We start from the raw sequence: 20,358 nt of genomic DNA, 5'->3' as shown, positions 1-20,358 counted from the left end.
CTTCCTCGATTTTAACATTTCACTCTTTACATACAGCACTGCCTGTGCTCTGAGTGAAAAGAAAATCAGGCAGCAAAATAATATTTTTGCTAAACACAAAGAATGCCTTCTATCCCCCAAGGCTCCAAGAAAACATGGTGAATCTCCCCCAGTGGTCCTCAGCTAATGTCTTTGATCCCATCCTGTCCTGCACTGCCCCCTCAAGTTATCTACCTTAAAGTAAGAGCTGAGGGGAGCGCTCTCGGGTTTTGCTTGCAACAGTTCAGGTTCTTCCCTCAACGAAGCTACTCAGAGTGAAAGCTTTTCCCAAAGCACGTTTGGGTTTGCAAACATCTAGAGAGCTCCATAATGGTACAGTCAGGAGGTTTAGGTATGCCAGGTTCCAGCCTTGAACAGGTACCCCTTCTGGTGCATACATAAACTTCACCCTCCTGAGAGGTGATGTAGTGACAGCCTGAAACTCAGAAAGAGTCCCCTCCCCAAACCCCACACCCTTAGGGAAACACTTGAGAAGGAGCCAATTGTTTAGATAGAGGGGGAACATAGGGGCACCAGGGTCAGCCTGCTTATCTGGGGAGAGGATAAATTAGGTTTGGGCATCGACAGGAAGGGAGAGAGCCATGCATTAGGTAAGAGGGAGATGAACCAAGAATTTGGAGGTGGGAATAGAGAGGGAGAAGGGAAACAGAGAACAAAACGGAGTAAAATAATATGGGGGTGGGGGCGCAGAGAAGCAGAGACAGAAAGAGACAGAAGGAGAGAAAACGACACAGAGAGAAACACAGAGAAGGGAAGTCATACAGGCACACCCAGAATCTCAATTTCTTAATCGAAACCATCCGTTTAAATCCAATGCAGCACAGGAGCCACGGGGCAGAGGCCGCTGGAGCAGGCGGCGAGAGAGCACTGCGGTAGGACCCACAGCTCAGCAGCCCAGGATCCGCCTTCTTCCCGTTTTCAGCGTTGCCCTCCCGCGCCGGGAGCAGGAGGACGCGGGGCCCGGATAGCGCACCCCACGGCCTCCCTACAGGCGCCTTCCTGCCAGGATCCGAGAATCGCCCTAGGAGCTGTGGACTGGGGGTGGGGGGCTGCGTTTTGGAGGCAGTGGGCGAGGGGGCGGAGAGAGGAGGCAGCGAAAGCGATTTTATTTCGCAGTTAGCATGAGCTCATCTCTGGGCTGAGGTCTGAAGTGGAAGGAGTAGAAAGCTGATCGCCCAGCTCCTGCCAGTGACCAGACTGCAAATGAAATTTAGACGGTGCAAAACTGCCCAGAGCAAACCGACTGGGAGGTCACGTCTGCGGGTGGCTTCTCCTCACTTGGGGAGGGTCCCGGTGCCTCCCTCCCCATGCCCTCGCGGAGATAGGCTAGCGGTCCGAAAATCCAAACCGAGGGGAACGGGCAGTTAACATCCAAACCTACGATAAGACCGAGCCCTCGGTTTAAGCGCCTCTTAAAGCCCGTCTCGAAATTTTCCAAGGGAGCTGGGCTTGCTGGCTGCTTTGGGTGGGAAGCTGGGGAGTTTGGAAATGCCCAGCTTCGAGACGTCTTCTCATCTTTCATATTCCATGCGCCTAACCCGCTCTCACAGAAGCCCGGCACCTTTACAAGCTTTTCGGACCATACTTCACTCTAATGCAAACCCATTTAAATCATCGCCTTGTTTTTCGCAGATTGCTTCTTGTAAATGGGGCCATAAATCCAGGATGTCAGGCCGGATGGAGTGGAACGCGGAAAGGGGAGAGATGGAAGGGAAATGAACTAGGCAGGGAAGGTAACTCCTCAGAGGGGTAAGAGAATACGGCAGGATCTCCAGGGTGGAAATGAGCGAAGATTGACCTGACCCCGCACCCCTGTAGTCCAAGCCAGCTTTTAGGGTTAAGAGCGCAGGAGCTACCCCGCGCTCCGCCCTGGAGGGAGCGCCCCCCTACCTGAAAGAGCCTCAGGATGTTGGCTACCATGATGGAGACCGAACTCCCTGAAGCCCCAATCACTCCAACTACTTTCTCGGGTTTGACGAAAACCGGAGGCTCGCCGTTGGTGCAGCGCACGTCGGAGGTGTCCTTCTGGATGAGCGCCTGGACGAAAGTGAGCGACTGTTCAAGCGCGTAAGTGTCCCTGGAACAAGTGTCCAGGATCCGCGCGCCCAGCGTCACATTGGGCAGCAGGTTGGGATCGCTGTTGATCTGGTCCAGGGCGTAAAGCATCGCTTCCAGTCTGTGGATCCCGTTCTCCCTCTTGATGTCGCCGCAGGGCACTCCACTGGGACCCTTGGCGTGCACGGGGAACAGCCCCCCGAGGGTGACGTCCCCCTCGATCCGGATCGAGTGCGGGGCGTACATCTCCTGGCCGCGCGCCGCCGCCGCCAGTGCGCACAGAAGCACCTCCAGCACGCAGCAGGGGAACTTCATCAAAGTCAGGACGCGGAGCAGCTTCCCCAGCTGGACCATGCTGCTCAGACTGCGGCGGCGGTGGCGGCGGCGGCGCTGGAGGGGTCGGTGACGGGCTTGCCGATGTCCGAGCGCCCCGGGGTGAGCTTCTCCAGGAAAGCCCACGGGCTCCTGCAGGCACGGAGGGCGGGGGAGCCTAAGGGAGGGACTGCCCAAGAGGGTGTGGGGTCCCGCGGCGCCTGCCAGCCTGGGGCGCCGTGCGCTCTGGGGTTCGCGGGCCGGCGCGCCGCGCTCGCGCTCCGGGGTTTACCGCTCGCGCTCTCCAACAGCCCAGCACTGGGGAGAGGGCAGGGATTGCTATCGCTTTAAATGGTCGTTCAGCTCCCTCTCCTCCTCCTCCTCCCACTTCCTCCCTCCCTCGCTTGCTCTCCTTGTCTCCCCACCCTTCCCAGAAACTGCCCTCCTCCTCTGGTTTGCATCATCACGCAGGGAGGAGTTGCGTGCTGAGGTAAGTGGGGGGGAATGGGTGGGCGACTTAGTTGGGGGGTTGCCTCGGTATGCGAGTTTCGAGGTCCCCAGGGAATCGAGGGATTGCAGGTTCCAGGCGAGGGGACTGTGGGAGTCACTGTGAAAGCCTGTTGTCCGCCACCCACACCGATGTTCTGAACGCGGGTGATAGCAGCCCCGCGATGGGGCGGGGATTTCTGGAGCTAACGGAGGTCTGGAGCCCCGGCTCGTAGCTCCTGGAGAACGCAGCGAGTCACGACACGCAAAAGCCTGTGAAGGAGGGACGTGGGGAGACCCCAGTCTCTACTTCTGATACGCCTGTGCCAGTGTTTTCTAAACACACACTCACATACACACACACGAGACTGATGCACAACTTAAAGAACATTTACCTAGAGACATCTCTGGGGCCAGTCACCGGGCTAGGCTGTGGGGAAGCAGAAACCAAGACGAAAACACTAGGAAAGGGAATGCATCCTTGGTCTTCAGGGGTTACTGCGGCCGGAGCCGCGGGAGCGGACAGCGCTCCTCCATGGTGCCTGTTCGCAGAAACCTCAGACTGGTCCCTTCCTTTCATCCCAAGAGGTAGAACGACTGAGAACTCTGCAGAGCGCACTCTTTGGCGCTGACAGGTTCAAGGCTCCCTCCTACCCATTTCCAGAGATGCTTCTGGGCTGGTGACAGGTTTTTGCGATAGGAAACAGCAGGAAAGAGGCGATGGTAGAAGGAAGAAAGAGGGGCACGCAGCATTCTTCCCACTAATTCAAGATGTCTTTCTTTCTCTGGGCTGGGGATCTGGGGCAAAAGCAATCTGGGAGCTGTTTTTAAAAGGTGGCCCCTCCTGCCGGCTTTTTAAAGCAACAGGTGGCCCTAGTGGTCCCATAGAAGGAGAGTTCATGTCTCGTTCCTGGGGAACGACAGTGGACTCAATGTGGTTAGTCAGACTTTTGCTAGGGCTCTCTGTAAGAGTGCAGGAAAACCATATTATACAGATTTTGGAGGTGGGGAGAAAATGAGGCACAATATTATACTTTTTGTTGTTGTTGTTAATGTAATAAAGACAAATATCATTGTAGAAAATGCCCCTTCAGGAGTCAGAAGACAGGGAGTTGGTTACCTCAGCCACCAACTACCTGTGTGCCTTTGGCACTTTTGTTTTTGTCTGGGGTGTAGTTTTCCCATCTACAGAATGAAGAAATGGAATTGGATGGTCTCCAAGGTATCTTTTACTCTCAAATCCTCTGTTAAAATAGGCCATGTCCTTTTGGTCACAGTTCTTTTTTTAGGCCAGTATCCTCTGTTGCTTTATGTGAAAGAGACCAGGATAACCAAGGAATATTACAAACACATTTACTGTTGCTGTTATGGTTGTTGTTATTATTTTTGCTTAGCATCTATGACTTCCTTCTGGGGAAAGTCCATCAGTTCCTTTTTGGATATGCCCCTTGTCCACCTTTTAATGCTGTGATTACACGGGAGTTGACCCTACCCCCTAGTCCAGGCCTGACTGATAGGAACATTGTGTCCTTCTGGCTCTAGTGTTGAGTTCAAGGATGGGAACAGAGTGCGATCACAGTCATTCAGGACTAAGCCCTGGACTTTTTCTGGAGCAAGCGTGAGTTAGAAAAAGGGGTTCTTTCCTCAAAATGCTTTATGTTTGCCTTTTGGGCAATTGTTATATTATTCTGATTTTGTAAGAGCTGGATATTTTATGTTCATCTGACAGGAAAAAAAGGTGCTGTAATTTACTTTACCAATCTATACATGTGCTCAAAGTGAATGTCACCCTTAGATGTCCAGTCATGAAAGTGCACATCTTGTACAACCTTGTCCAGCAATGGCGTCACTCCTTCTGGCCAGTCCTGAGACAGAGAAGATATAAGCCTGTAGCTGTAACAGGGGCTTCCACGTGAACAGAGTAAACAGAGAGATGTTTACGTCCCAGAATAAGATAGATAGATAGATAGATAGATAGATAGATAGATAGATAGATAGATAGAAAGAGAGAGAGAGAGAGAGAGAGGGAGAGAGAGAGCGCGAGAGAGAGAGAGAGAGAGAGAGGAGGGGGGGAAGGAGGGAGGCAGAGATATTGGGTCCTGATTATCTGAGCTCCTGATCTGGACAGCATGCCTGAAGGATTTCCTCTGCATTTAAACAATTATATAGTATTTTCTTTCTGTTGTTTGAAGCCAATGCAATCCTCTTCTAATTCCCCTGTCCTAATAGACCACATCAGAAAGGGTAGAATAGTTGAAGTCGATATTCTGTTTAGGTAGCATCAGCTATTTTTGAAAGGGGGGAAGAAACAAATGCAGCAATTGAAAGGCATCCTTGGAAATACAAGTATTACAATCCTAGTATTTAGGCACCAGCACCTCAGACTGTTTTTGACAGAGACTATATCCTTATTTATTTTTAAATTTAAGGCTACTTATTGGAAACTTGGTGACACAAAATATTTGGACAGTTGAGTAGCAAGTAATGTCACTTGATTTTCACCTGCTTCCATGTCTTGGTCAATGCCCTACTCTTTCATTTTCATTTTTATTATGATGCATCACTGTCTGTGATGGCTCAATAAATATTTCTTGGCTGACTGTAGAATGCTGCTTTATTCTATGACGTCTCTTTGCTCTGCTCCTTCTCACCAAACATCTGACGGCAATCATTATCTTCCTTTTGTTGCAGTCATCTGTGTGCATGTCTTATTTCCCTTGCCAAGCAGTAAGATCCTTGAGGGTAAGAGCTGGGTATTATTTAACTTTTTATCAGGGACAATGCTTAGAATGGTGTTTTGTGCCCAAGAAGCACTCATGGGTTGAATGAATCAGAACTGGTTTCTCCCTTCGCCATTGCCTTTATTTGACAGTCACAGAAACTTAAAAGTATGAGCTTCTTAAAAACAGAAATGATGGAAGATAAACTGCTGTCCTCTTAGTCACTGTACACATTTTCTATCACTTAAAGGATACTTAGTAGATTGTGAACTAATTTTGCTTTTTCAAAAACATGCACAAGACTTAAATACTCTAACTGACAACACTTGATCATATCTCATGGGAAGCTTTAATTGGTCCTCCTTGAGCCAAGTGCTCTTTCCTGAGTCAATACTTGTGGTCATTGCCATGGGCTGGTTTGGGAAGGTCAGGAGCAGGCGCCATGTTTCTTGCCTGGAACTAGGTCTACCTGATCCATGTGAAAAGAGAGTTCTCTTACCAGAAGAACTGGGAAGTGTTTCTGTGCTTGAAAATTCAATAGATACCCAGTACATGTGGCATTTGATTTCTTGTCACATCTTTAGCCATAATGCATACAAGCTGGCAATTAATAGGTAAGACAATATTTTGTTTTGATATCATGTGAACTGAAAGATCTTTGTGTAAGCCTAGTTCACCTAAGGCTGGGCCATTCATTATTCTAGTGTCAGATTTAATTGGAGTACGATTTAGTTTTAGGCACAAAGATCACACACACTATAAAATGTGTTCATAGCCTTGGTTCTGTTTAGTCATTAATCTGTTCTCACTCAGGGGTTAATAAAAATGTCTCACTAAAATTAAACTGTCCTAATTCATATTCTTAACATTTAGTTCTCTTAATCATCTTTTTTCATGTATTTGCTTTATTTTCCCATTACCTGTCATCTTCTGCAGGAAATAATGCCTCACTTTCAATTCCTTCTGGAATTATTTAAATTCAATTTGTAATTTACAAGGTTGTCCTCTTTAACTGCTGCCAATGCTGCTGATACATTGTGGCTACTCTCCCATCCTTCTCATCGGTCTTTGCATTTTACAAATTTTACATATCACTGTCCTACTGAGTGGCAGTCATCACTTTTCCTTGGAGAGAGAGAGAGCATTTCATTTCTACTATTATACTTTTCCGTTAATATTTATGTGTAGTAGACATGTTGTGTTGATTAACCAGCAGCCATTTCTGGATCCCGTCTTATTAAGAAAACCTGATTTTGTACAGATGTATTCACTCTATCAAGTCTGTAAGGGTGGACTGGAATTGTCCCTATGGGGAATCCTGTCCTCCTTTCCAATAGTTCATTTAGGAATGCAAATCACTGACATACAGGGAGAGCTTTGATGGGGATTTCTGGCAGCAACTTTTGGACTCCTTCTCTCTGGACATTGTGTGTATAAATCAACAGTAGAATTATTGTACCCATTTCACCAGCTGCCTGACAATGAAGCAAACACAGTGAGGAAGCCTGTACCACTAGATCAGACCAACTCTAATACTCCACCTTCAATCTCCAATTATGAACCAAGAATTCTGCTAATTTCTTATGATAGTTTCAGTTGAGTTTTCTGTTATTTGCAGCCAAATGTGTGCTAATTATGTTTTAAAAGTATTTATATCAATATGAATGAACATTATATAAAAACATGTATCTTTATGTTGAATATTTTATATTAATAATAATATAGAAAGCTAGTATTTTTCAAGTCTTTACTAGGTATAAGGCACTGTATTCATCAACTTAATTAATCCTTAAAATAACCACATATGTTCCATAATACTGTCCTAATCTCTACACATGAGGAAATGGAGGACCAGAAAGGTAAAATGTATTGTTTAATAAACATTCCACCATTTGCTTCTGCTTATTTAGGGTCACTTCTTTATTATCCTCTTGTCCTGAATTTCCTTACTGTATGTTTGGCTTCCGGGTCCTCTTTGAACTGTCCTCAGCTCACAAAATCCCCACTTGCTCCATCCTCAGATCTTGTTGACCACATTGTATGCAGTGACTAGGTAACCTCAAGGATGGCCTGGCTAGGATGAAAGGAGACCTCAATCTCTGGTTTTCCTTTTTTCCAGGTCTACTTGTTTCTCCTCTCACTATTTGGGACCTTTTTATCCCATCCCTTTGAGTGAGAGCATAAAGGAACAGCTTTGGGACAAATCATTGCTATAAAATTTTTCTCCAAGCACAACAAATCCCCTATTTCCATCATGTTTTTAGGCCAACATTGTTAAAGACCATTTCTTCCTTTGAGAGCTGTCAGCCAGAGAACAAAATGAGTTTAACTTTGTTAACAGGCAAAAACAATTTCCTGCTTCAAATTTTCTAGACCAGATTTGTGATATGCTTTTGTCCCTGTATCCCACCCTACTCCTACAGTTCCTTCAGTATTCCCACACTACCCTCTCATTTCGTAGTGGGCTTCCCCTCACTTTTCCCTTTGGGAATGAATCCCTTCTTATTTTCATGAGTTGGGATGGAGCTATCAATGCCAATGTTCTACCTACCCAAACTCAGGTATGTTCACACAAGTAGAGTTGGCCAAACAGAGGTTTCCCTTCCCCTTATGAGGCTGATGAGTTCAAGGATAGGTAAAGGAACTGAGATTTGATGTATTGATACCTAGAAAAAGCAGTATTCGACTTAACTACTGATATTTGACGGGAGGAACCTGGGGCTTCCAGCAGCTCTCTTCTCCGCCATATTTAATAACCTGTCTGAGAATAAAATCAACCCACTCAGAGAAACAGATCCAATATGTGGAGAGAGAAGTGGAGTCCTGACATGGTCATCTTAGTTGCTGAATCCAGCAATGCCTGAAGCTGTGTTCACCTTTGACTATATTTCTTTGTTTAAGCTAGTTTGTATTGGGGATCTGTCAAAATTGAGGGTCCTGGTTTTGATGGTTATGCTTCAAAATATATAGATAATTATAAGAAAAATAGCTACTGATTCTTAGATTTCTATGAGAAAGAACAATAGAAAATTTAGAGCTGTATGACATAGGATATAGTTAAGACCTAGAGTTAGATCTTCATGTGATGCTAGACCTTGAGGATATTATTTTCAGGTCATGCTGGGAAATGTAGCAATAATGTAGCTTTTTGTATGTGTGTGTTAGATACGTAGGATGCTGTGTTTTATCTGTCTAAAGCTTGTAGTAATTCTAAAGTACTACAGTTTGTTTCATTATTTGGAACAATCATACCGTCATTTCCTTGCATTCACAAAACCTGCTTATCTAGGGCATTGGGGGCCCATGGACCTGACAGTTGAACCTTACATATGTCTTGAACCAACCCTGATCAATATGTGAAGGTTATTCTGTTTTTTGAGCACCTCCTTTGTAATAGGCACTGTTTTGGACAGTTTATATGCCGCACTTCATTTAATATCTGCATCAAAACTATAAAAGTTACCAACATTGTTGCCACCTTAATTTTACTCAAGAAATTAATTCTCACCAGACACTATGCCCCAGGCAGGGTTCCAGTGATTTTATACAGACTGATTTATTTAATCATCAATACATACAAGGTAGATATTATTATCATCACTTCTATTTTTCAAATGAGGAAACTGAGGCAGAAAGTCATAAAGGTAGGAAGTCCCAGAGCTAGGGTTTGAACTCACAAAGTCTATCTCCAAAGTTGATGCTTCAGTCACTGTACCTAGCTTATAGGTACAGAAGCAGAACTCACATTCATATCTAAATTCAGTAACCATGCTTTTAACTGCTACACTCTATTGCCTATCTGTGTAGACACTAATCCATATCACCAGAGGATTCCAAGAATTATTCCTCCTGGGGAAACATGTCCAGTGTATACTGGATGAACTGTAGGTACCCCCAATTGCTCCTTTCTTCCCCTTCCCACATTCACAGGTGCAATCCATATAAGAGGTAGGGCAAGTCTATTCACAATCAGCTTAAAGCTATGAATACTTCTGTAACTTAATTCCCTGGACAAGCTGCCTTGTCTTTGGTGGGACCCTTTTCTGTGCTACTTCCTCTTCTACTGAGATGCTGCTCCCAACCAGATGGTCCCCCATGCTTAAAATCTGACACTGTCAGTGTAATACGTGTCTATGCCAAGTTCAGGTACAACCCGTTACTTGAAGTGAACCAAGGGCATATCTTCCTTCCTGATTCCCATATATCCCTTTCACTATGGTATTAGTGTACATTAGCCCCATATTCTGAGATTATGGCTTGATAAAATGTTAGCTGAGTACTTTAGATTTATAATATCCCTGTTTTCACAATACCTGGACTTGGCCATCCAAAGGAGATCTGAGTCCTTCAAAGTAGTCAATTGTGAAGGTATACATATATATACTTTTAAAATGTTGAAAACATTGGGCAATTCTCTTTGGGGAATATCTTAACAACTCTTATGAGACTATCTACCAGGTTGTTTAATAACCACACCTCACTGAAGATTTCAACAATGTTTCTGAAGTTAATTGCTCAAGTTCCTTGCAATCTTGAAGACAGGGTGATGGATTGCAAAACCACAAAAAAATGAATAGTGAAAAAAGTCAAAAATTTGAATTGAATCTCAGGGAAATGGTGGACAAATGAAGCACCAAATATAACAGTCACTGTATTCCAGAAGGCAAAGAAAAGAGTAAAGGGATAGAAAGAATATTCGAAGACATTGTTGGGGAAAACTTCCCAACCCTTCTAAATGACATAAATATGCAAATAAAGATGCCCAATGAACTCCAAATAGAATAAATCCAAGTAAACCCATTCCGAATCATATTCTGATCAGATTGCCAAATGCTGAGGAGAAGGAAAAAGTTCTGAAAGTAGCAAGAGAGAAGCAATTCACCACATACAAGGGAAACAAAATAAACCTAAGAACTGACTATACTGCAGTCACCATGGAGGCAAGAAGGCTGTGGTATGACATATTTAAGATTCTGAAAAAGAAAAATTGGCAGCTAAGAATTTTTTATCCAGCAAAGTTCTCCTTCAAAATTGAGGCAGAGCCTAAAATTTTCGTAGACAAACAAATGCTGAGAGAATTTGTTAACAAGAGATCTGCCCTACAAGAAATACAAAAGAGGGCTCTACCGGGTGAGGAAAAAAGAAAGGAGAGAGAGGCCTGGAGAAGGGCAAAGAACTGAATAGTATTACTAAGGGTAACTTAAAGGAAATAAAGAGAGAAGGAGAAAAATAGATCTGATAACTAAAAACCAAAGGATAAGATGACTAACTCAAGAAATGCTTTCACAGTAATAACACTGAATGTGAATGGATTAAACTCCCCAATTAAAAGACAAAGATTGGCAGAATGGATTAAAAAATATGAACCATCAATATGCTATTTACAAGAGACTCATCTTAGACCAGCAACACAAAGAGAATGAAAGTGAAAGGATGGAAAAAAATATTCCATGCAACTACAGCCAAAAGAAAGCAGAGGTAGCAATAGTAATTGCAGATAAAATAGACTTTCAGTGCAAGGATGTCATAAGGGACCAAGAAAGACACTGTATACTAATAAAAGGGACAATTCACAAAGAAGAAATAAAAATCATAAATGTTTATGCTTCAAAGTACATAAAACAAACATTGGCAAAACTGAAGGAAGCAATAGATGTTTCCACAATAATTGTGGGAGACTTCATTACATCACTCTCCCCTATAGAGAGATCAACCAGACAGAGGACCAATAAGGAAACTGAAAACCTAAACAATGTGATAAACGAATTAGACATAACAGACATATATAGAGCATTACATCCCAAATTACCAGGATATACATTCTTCTCTACTGCTCATAGAACATTCTCAAGGATATATCATTTGCTGGGGAATAAAACAAGCCTCAGTAAATTTTAAAAGATTGAAATAATTCAAAGTATATTCTCTGACCACAACTGAATGCTATTAGAAGTCAATAACCATCAAAGATCTAGTACATTCACAAATATCTTGAGGTTAAACACATTCCTAAACAATCAGTGGGTCAAAGAATAAATTGAAAGATAAATTGCTAAATATCTAGAGAGAAATGAAAATGAGAACACAACATATCAAAACTTAGTGTTGCATCAAAGGTGGTATTGTGGGGGAAATTTATAGCACTAAATGCATACATTAAAAAGGAAGAAAGAGCTAAAATCAAAGAACTAATGGAGCAACTAAAGAAGACAGAAAATGATCAGCAAACTAATACTAAAGCAAGTAGAAGAAAAGAAAAAACCAAAGATTAAAGCCAAATAAATGATATGAAGAACAAAGAAACAATAGAGAGAATAAACAAAACCAAAAGTTGGTTCTTTGAGATGATCAACAAGATTGACAAACCCTTAGCTAGACTGACAAAGTCAAAAAGAGAGAAGACCCTAATAAAATAATAAATGGGGGTGGGGTGGGGGCAGATCCTGAGGAAATTTAAAACATCATAAGAGGATACTATGAACATCTGTATGCCAACAAACTAGACAATTTAGAGGAAACGGATAATTTCCTGGAAACACGCAAACAACCAAGACTGACCAGAGAAGAAATAGAGGACCTCAACAAACCAATCACAAGTAAAGAGATCCAATCATCAAAAAGCTTCCTACATGTAAAAGCCAAGGCCAGATGGCTTCACAGGAGAATTTTACCAAACTTTCCAAAAAGAACTGACACCATTCCTACTCAAATGCTTTCAAAAAATTGAAGAAAATGGAACACTACCTAACTCATTTTATGAAGCCAACATTTATCTAATACCAAAACCAGATAAAGATGCTACAAGAAAGGAAAACTAAAGGCCAATCTCCCTAATCAATATAAATGCAAAAATTCTCAACAAAATACTTGCAAATCGAATCCAAAAGCACTTTAAAAAAGTCATACACTGTGACCAAGTGGGATTCATCCCAGGCATGCAGGGGTAGTTTAGCATAAGAAAATCAATCAATATAATACACAAGATTAACAAATCAAAAGGAAAAAAAAATCAATGATCATCTGAATAGATGCTGAAAAAACATTCAACAAAATTCAGCATCCTTTTTTTGACATAAACACTTCAAAAGGTAGGAATTGAAGGAAACTTCATCAATATGTTAAAGGGCCTATAAGAAAAACCCACAGCCAGCAGAGTACTCAGTGGTGAGAGACTGAAAGCCTTCCCTCTAAGATGAAGAATGAGACAAGGATGCCCACTGTCACCACTATTCTTCAACATTCTGCTAGAAGTTCTAGCCAGAGCAATCCAGCAAGACAATGAAATAAAAGACATCCAAACTGGAAAGGAAGAATTAAAACGGTCATTATTTGCAGATGATATGATCTTGTATTTGGAAAACCCTGAGAAATCGATAACATAACCCCTAGAGCTAATAAATAAATTCAGCAAAGTAGCAGGATACAAGATTAATGCACATAAGTCAGTAATGTTCTTATACACTAGAAATGACCTAACTGAAGAGACACTCAAGAAAAAGATTCCATTCACGATAGCAACTAAAAAAAAAAAAAAATTCAAGTACCTAGGAATAAACTTACCCAAGGATGTAAAAGACCTCTACATAGAAAAATTACATAACTTTACTAAAAGAGATAAAAGGGGACCTAAAGAGATGGAAAGGTATTCCATGTTCATGGATAGGAAGGCTAAATGTTGTTAAGATGTCAATCCTACCCAAACTGATCTACGGATTCAATGCAATTCCAATCAAAATTCCAACAATCTACTTTGAACACTTGGAAAAGCTAGCTATCAAATTTATTTGGAAGGGAAAGGGGCCTTGAATTGCTAAAAAACTCTAAAAAAGAAAAATGAAGTGGGAGGACTTATAATTCCTGACTTTGACGCACAAGCAATGAAAGAAAACATAGATAAATGGGAACTCCTCAAACTTAGAAGTTTCTGTACCTCAAAGGAATTTGTCAAAAAGATGAAGGTCAACACAATGGGAGAAAATATTTGAAAACCATGTATCTGATAAGAGACTGAAATTTTGCGTATATAAAGAAATCCTACATCTCAATGACAAAACTACAAACAGCCCAATTATAAAATGGGCAAAAAATATGGAAAGACATTTCTCTGAAGAGGAAATACAAATGGCTAAAATACACATGAAAAGATGTTCATCTTTACTAGCTATTAGGGAGATTAAAATTAATACCCCAATGAGATATCATCTCACACCAATAAAAATGGTTGCCATTAAACAAACATGAATCTACAAATGCTGGAAAGAATGTGGAGAAATTAGAACTTTTTATTCATTACTGGTGGGATTGTATAATGGTACAGCCACTCCGGAAGAGAGTTTGATGGTTCCTCAGAAAACTAGACATTGAGTAACCCTATGATCCAGCAACTTCACTTTTTGGTATATGCCCAGAAGATTTGAAAGCAGTGATACAGATATTTGCATACCAATGTTCATAGCACCATTGTTCACAATTGCCAAGATATTAAAACAATCCAAATGTCCTTCAACAGATGAATGGATAAACAAAATGTGGTAAATACATATGATGGAATACTACACAGCAGTAAGAAGGAAAGAGGTCCTGAGACATATGACAACATGGATGAACCTTGAAGACATAATGCTGAGTGAAATAAGCCAGACACAAAAAGAAAGATATTTCATATTACCACTAATGTGAACTCCATGATAAATGTAAAGTAAGTATCTTATAATGTAGAATATAGGGGACCTAGAGATAAACAGAATGTAGTGAAAGGGGAATGATAATCTAGTACATAGATATGACAGTGAGGGTGAACTTAATGGTAAGGGAATGGTCAGGTGTGACTATGGTTCATTAATGGGATTTAAGTATCAATGATGCATTAAAGGTGAACATGTTGGCAAATGGTTGTTTAAAGGCATGTAACCCACAGAGTAGCAACACAAACCTAAATAATTGTTAGCTTATAAGGTATGACACTGGTGCAGAGGGTTAACAACAGAGTGATATATGGAAAAACTACCCATTACATATTAAAGACTATGTTTAATAGGAATATTTTACCAACACTACACTAATACTAGGGATGAATAATTGGCAACTGATAAGAGCTCTGGGATATGTTATGTTATGATAATAGTTTAAAGTTGGGAGGGATGAGGATTGTAAAACTAAATAAAGAAAATGTAAGAAACTGTTTATCTTGGGATAGAATATAAATTAAGTGAAATCAGGAACCCACTACTGAATAAATCAAGTCCTCAATGTGAGGCACGCTCTTGTCAAACTTGGGGTTGTAAACGGGAAGCTCAGCCCTCCTATAATTATTCCTAAGAGTACCTCCACCTCTTTTATTGCTCAGATGTGGCCTTTCTCTCCCTAAGCTCAACTTGGCAAATAAATTCATTAGCCTCCCCCACCAAGAGGGACATGACTCCCATGGGAATGAATCTCCCTGGTGATATGGAACATGACTCCCAGGAATGAGCATGGCCCTGGCAGCAAGGGATTGAAAATGCCTACTTGACCAAGAGGGGGAAAAAAGAAAGGCAACAAGCTGAGGTCACAGTGGCTAAAAGATCCCAAATAGAGTTGAGAGGCTATCCTGGAGGTTTCTCTTATGCTAGACATCCCAAATGGCCACCGTATGTCATGCCCCTACCAAAAGTAGTCCCCAAATACCTAGGTCCCTAACTGACATTCTGTAAAAGATTCACTCACTAAGTTTTATCTCTCAGAAATTTAAATCTACCAGAGTGTTACTATGCCAGACAAGTCCTGAAACCCAGAAGCAATGGCCTCTTTAAGAACAGTGATCAGATGCAGCCCCCTTCCTTGTGCTGTCAACACCCCCTTTCAATATGAACAAGTTAGGGTGCTCACTGTTTGGACACTCCTGAAGATAGAGAAAGAGATTAAGTGAGAAGAAGGGGTAGCAACAGACAAGATGAGACTTAACAAATGTCTATAAATACTGAAACTATATATATATATATATATATATATATATTTATTTATTTAGATGCTGGGGTATTGAAATAGCTGGAAGAAGTTGAATGACACAATGGAACTGTAACCTATAACATCCTTTGAAATTTGCTCTAGGCTACTCTTTGAATTGTGCTTTGAGGGTCTTCACCTTTCTGTGTATACCCTATGTTGCAGAAGGAAAGCAGACACACGCAGAAGTAGATACAGAATAAAAAGTAGATATGTTCATCACAAAAGAGATACAGATGGCAAATAAGCTCATGAAAAGATGTTCAACATCATTAGTTATCATGGAAAAGCAAATTAAACCACAATGAGATAACCACTGTGCACCTACTAGAAGGGCTAAATTTAAAAGACTGACTATTACAAGTGTTGGTGAGGTTGTGAAGGAGCTGGTCCTATCATACCCTGCTAGTTGGAATAAAACCATTTTGGAAAATTCTTTGTCAGTTGCTTATAAAGTTAAACATACACTTAACATGCAACCCTGCATTTCCACTTCTTCCCAAGGAAATAAAAATTTATGTCTATGAGAGATTTCTATATGAATGTTTATACCAGCTTTATCCAAAATAGCCATAAAATGGAAGCAACTCAAATGTTCATTAACAAGAAAAACACATTGTGGTATATAATATAATGGAATGCTATTCAGCTATAAAAATGGACATACTACTAATGTACAAAGCATGTTTAAATCTCAAAAAGATTATATACTGAGTAAAACAAAACAGACAGGAAAGAGCATGCAACATGTGACTCTATTATATAAAATTCTAAAACATTCAAAATTAATCTTTAGTGAAAAAAAAGCAGATCATTCTGGAGCTGGGGCTGGAGATGGATTAAGTAAATAGAGGCATAGGGGACCTTTCCAGTGTGAAGGAAATGTTCTACATCTTGATTACGGTGATTGTTATCATATATTGTTTTATATATTGAATTTATTATATATATTTTATTTATTTATCAAATTATAAACTTAAAGCATGCATTTTTGTTTATGTAAATTATACCTTGATAAAATTGATACAAAAAGTTAAAAAAGGCTGTGATCTGGGAAAATTATTTAACCCTAGCCTTAAACATTTTTCTCATATGTAAACTGAAGGAGTTATTTTCTTCTCTTTGAGTTTTAACATTTTCTTCTAGCTCTGATAATTATTGATAAAATATAAACCTGCATAATTTCTCCTCATGAACTTTTGTACTTATGTTTGTGTTGCTTCTTGTAAAACACATTATTCTGCCGTAAGTCTAACAATGGTTAGTGTTGGTTTTCTAAAAATCTGTTTTAGAAGCCTCTCTTTCTAATACTGATAGGGTCTTATTTAAGGAGCCAAGCCCAGACCTGTCTTCCCTCCTACTTCAGAAACAAACTTTTCTTAGAAAACTTTGAATATAAAGTCACATTTGATCTCTTCCCTTACACCCTTCCTTTTCAGAAGGTAATAGCTCATGATTTTTTCTAAAATAGCCTACTCTGGCCAAATTTTCCAAAGTCATGTCAGACTTCTTCACATCTTGTCATGTGCTGAGAAGTTCTGAAGGAAGCTGTTGGTTCCTGTGATTTTTTTTTTTAATCTTCTTTTTTGGGGGTCGAGTTAAACTTATGTTTCTCATAATGTTTCTATGTGTGGGACAACATTTCAGGTTCGTAAAATGGCATGGCCTCATTTTCTAGTTATACCAGTCAGGAAAGAAAGTTAGACATAGAGAACGGCCAATACATAAAAGGTAAGCAGGTAGAATGAAATATATATATGTCTTTCATTCCAAATGACTTTAATTAACTTTTAAAAAATTTTAGTTGAATGGTTTTCAGATTTGCAGAGAAGTTGCAAAGATAATAGAGTCCCAGTATATCCCATACCCATTTTCCCCTATTATTAGTATCACAAATAAGTTGTTACAATTAATGAACAAGTATTCATGTTATTATTAAACTACATCCATAATTTATTCATATTTCCTGAGTTTTTACCTAATGTCCAGGTAACACACACATTATATTAAGCATCATCTCTCCTTAAGCTCCTCTTGGCTGTGACAGTTTCTCAGATTTTCCTTGTGTTTGATGACCTAGACAGTTTTGAGGTGTACTGGTAAGATATTTTGTAGAATATCCATCAATTGGGGTTTCTCTGATGTTTTTCTTATGATTAGATTGGGTTTCTCGGTTTTCAGGAGGAAGACCACATCAAATCAAGCATGTAGACAATAAACATGCCTTTTCACTGCTGATGTTAACTTTCATCACCTGACTGAGGTAGTATTTGTCAGGTTTCTCCATTAAAATCATTTGGAGTGAAAGACATATATATATAATACATGAAAGATCATATATGCACATGGGAGAGGCATTATTCAGGTGAGCATATAATTTATTGTCCAAATCTGGACCTTTTTTTGAGTAAAATGGGATGCTATTTATAATTGTACCAGGGCACAAAGCATAAACTGTGATGTACTGTAACCCTAAGTATAAAGTAGTATTAAATATTCAGATCATGTACTCCCACTTCCTGTCCAATCTCTGTTACTTGCTAGTAGGGTACATTATCAAACTGAGCATTGTTTGCATTTTGGAAAGGATAGAAATATTTACCTGATAATGTTCAGGAGATATTTTAAAATGAGATAATCATATTATAATGCTTACTTAGCACCATGCATGGCACATAATAAGCACTCAAGAAACAGTCAAGTTTACACATATATAGATCTAAGTTAATTTTGAAAAGTCATACCCACATAATTACAAATAATTTTATACATTAATATATCCTACTGTTTTCCCTCTAAATCCAACAGTGGTTGTTTGAATACCACACACTCTATATTGCTTAGCTCAGGTGTCACCTAACAACTTCCAGGATCTCATCAAAGATATGTTAGGACACCAAAGGACATTTACAATGATGATGTGAAGATAAATACCACCATCATCATCATCTTCACCACCACCACCACAACCACTACTACCACCATCATAACACTAAAATTAAATTGACTACTTAAGCCTCTTTTCCTCTTGATAACTCTCTCCCTCCCTTCTTATTCTAGTGGTCTGTCGATCTCATGGCCCCACCACCCAACTGCAGATGTGACACATGGACAAAACTGATGCCAGTCCTCTTTAGCACAGGGATTTGTCCAGAAGGGAACCCAAGGCTCGATCAGAGTCATTTCTTGGAGAGAGGTAACACTTATCTTTGCCCAGTGATCTTATCTTTGCTCATGACCTATATGGATATTAGCCCAGAGCAGCCAGTGATCTTTGCCACACTGAATAGACATCCCCTGAGAATAAAACCAACTCAGAAGCAAGTAAAAATAAGAGGTGGAGGAGAATGATTCCTGATACCAAGGTTTGAACCACTAGGCACAGCTGTGCCTGAACTCATTTGCCACATAATGTGTTTTTTTTCCCGCTTAGAGAGCTACCTTGACTTTTTTTCTTTTTTTTCTGTCACTTAAAACTGTGGGAGCCATTAGTATAGTGGGATTTTCAGATTCCATCCTGTGCTCGCTATACTGTAGTAACTATTATACTGTGCACTATTTATCTTGAAAGTCAGAATCCAAAAGTTTACAGAGACCTCTTTGCCAGTGTCCATAGATCAAATCTCATAAAAATATTATGCAAATGTTCTGATTGGGAAAAAATGAATCATGTTTGTACGAGGAAGTGATCGACCACTGTGGTTGATAGTCTCACCAAAACTATGAGGATGGTGGAGGAGCAATTCGACACTAGAAATATCAGATGTCCACTAAGTACAAAGTAAAAAAAACAGCCAAGCAAGTAAACCATCAAAGAGCTCCCTTTTGTTGTAAGTATGGGAAGCTGATTTACAGATCTCCCATGTTTTAGGTAGTAAAGGAATGAATAGGTTTGAGGCAGAAGTTACATACAACACATATGCTGTGACCCATCCTTAGGACAACCCTTTCTTCATGATATTTTCCATCTTCTACTATAGAACACACATAGGCATCAAAGAAGCAAGCTTATAGTAACCCCTTCACCACCATCACCATGCCCTACTCTTGAGATTGTCTGCCTTGTCCAGAAATAAAAGATAATTCTTTTCTGCTCACTGTTTGTGGGACCACATAAATAAGTTAGAGAGAGTTGTGTTCTTTCAAATATGAGCACCAAATTTTTGTTGACTCAGCACACCCACCAGGCATGCAGTCAACTCGCATGCAGCCCACTTCATCTCTTTGCATTAGGCCTTGACTCCCACACTTGCCTCACAGTTCCAATTATTTTCCTTAGAATTTCTAAAATATCTCATTGCACTGCTTAAAATCTTGGAACAAATGTCAATACACAATTAAAAACATGGTAAGGTATCTTCAGTCAAAGCTCTCAATTCTGATTTAAATTCTAGATCATTTAGAAAGGGTTTCCCAACTATTGGCTAGTGGTGATATTGGACCCCAGTGTACACTTGGCAATGTGTAGAAACATATTTGATTATCCTGACTGGGGGACTTCCACTAGTATTTAGTATGTAGAGGCCAGGGATGATTCTGAATATTCCACAATGCACGGGACAGACACCACAACAAAGAATCACCCAAGTAAAATGTCAGAAGTACAGCTACAAATCCCTGATCTAGACTAATAACCATATGTATTTTGGACAAAAGTTTATTTTCTTATTTAGATTCTTTATCATTTCAGTCATTAGCTACAATATATTTGAACACTTGGAGAAAGGATTATATGAAAGCAAAATTCAGCAGGCGAAGATAA

The 20,358-nt window shown here is 40.4% G+C and overlaps 1 protein-coding gene across 8 annotated transcripts in view; it reads right to left on the bottom strand.

The window, feature by feature from the left end:
* The window catches only part of GRM7 (glutamate metabotropic receptor 7), a 1,009,633-nt gene extending 1,006,965 nt beyond the window's left edge, over positions 1-2,668 (bottom strand). For all 8 annotated transcript variants that reach the window (XR_005211330.1, XR_005211329.1, XR_005211331.1 and 5 more), the window contains exon 1: positions 1,930-2,668. Coding sequence is in view for 4 of the 8 variants with exons in the window: in XM_037800797.1 (XP_037656725.1) it covers positions 1,930-2,448 (519 nt within the window). In the remaining 4 variants the exon portion in view is untranslated. The remainder of the gene's footprint in view (positions 1-1,929) is intronic.
* Positions 2,669-20,358: the final 17,690 nt, after the last annotated feature.

Source organism: Choloepus didactylus, chromosome 1, assembly GCF_015220235.1.
Source record: "Choloepus didactylus isolate mChoDid1 chromosome 1, mChoDid1.pri, whole genome shotgun sequence".
NCBI lineage: Eukaryota > Metazoa > Chordata > Mammalia > Pilosa > Megalonychidae > Choloepus > Choloepus didactylus.
This window is presented reverse-complemented; position numbering and strand designations above follow the sequence as displayed.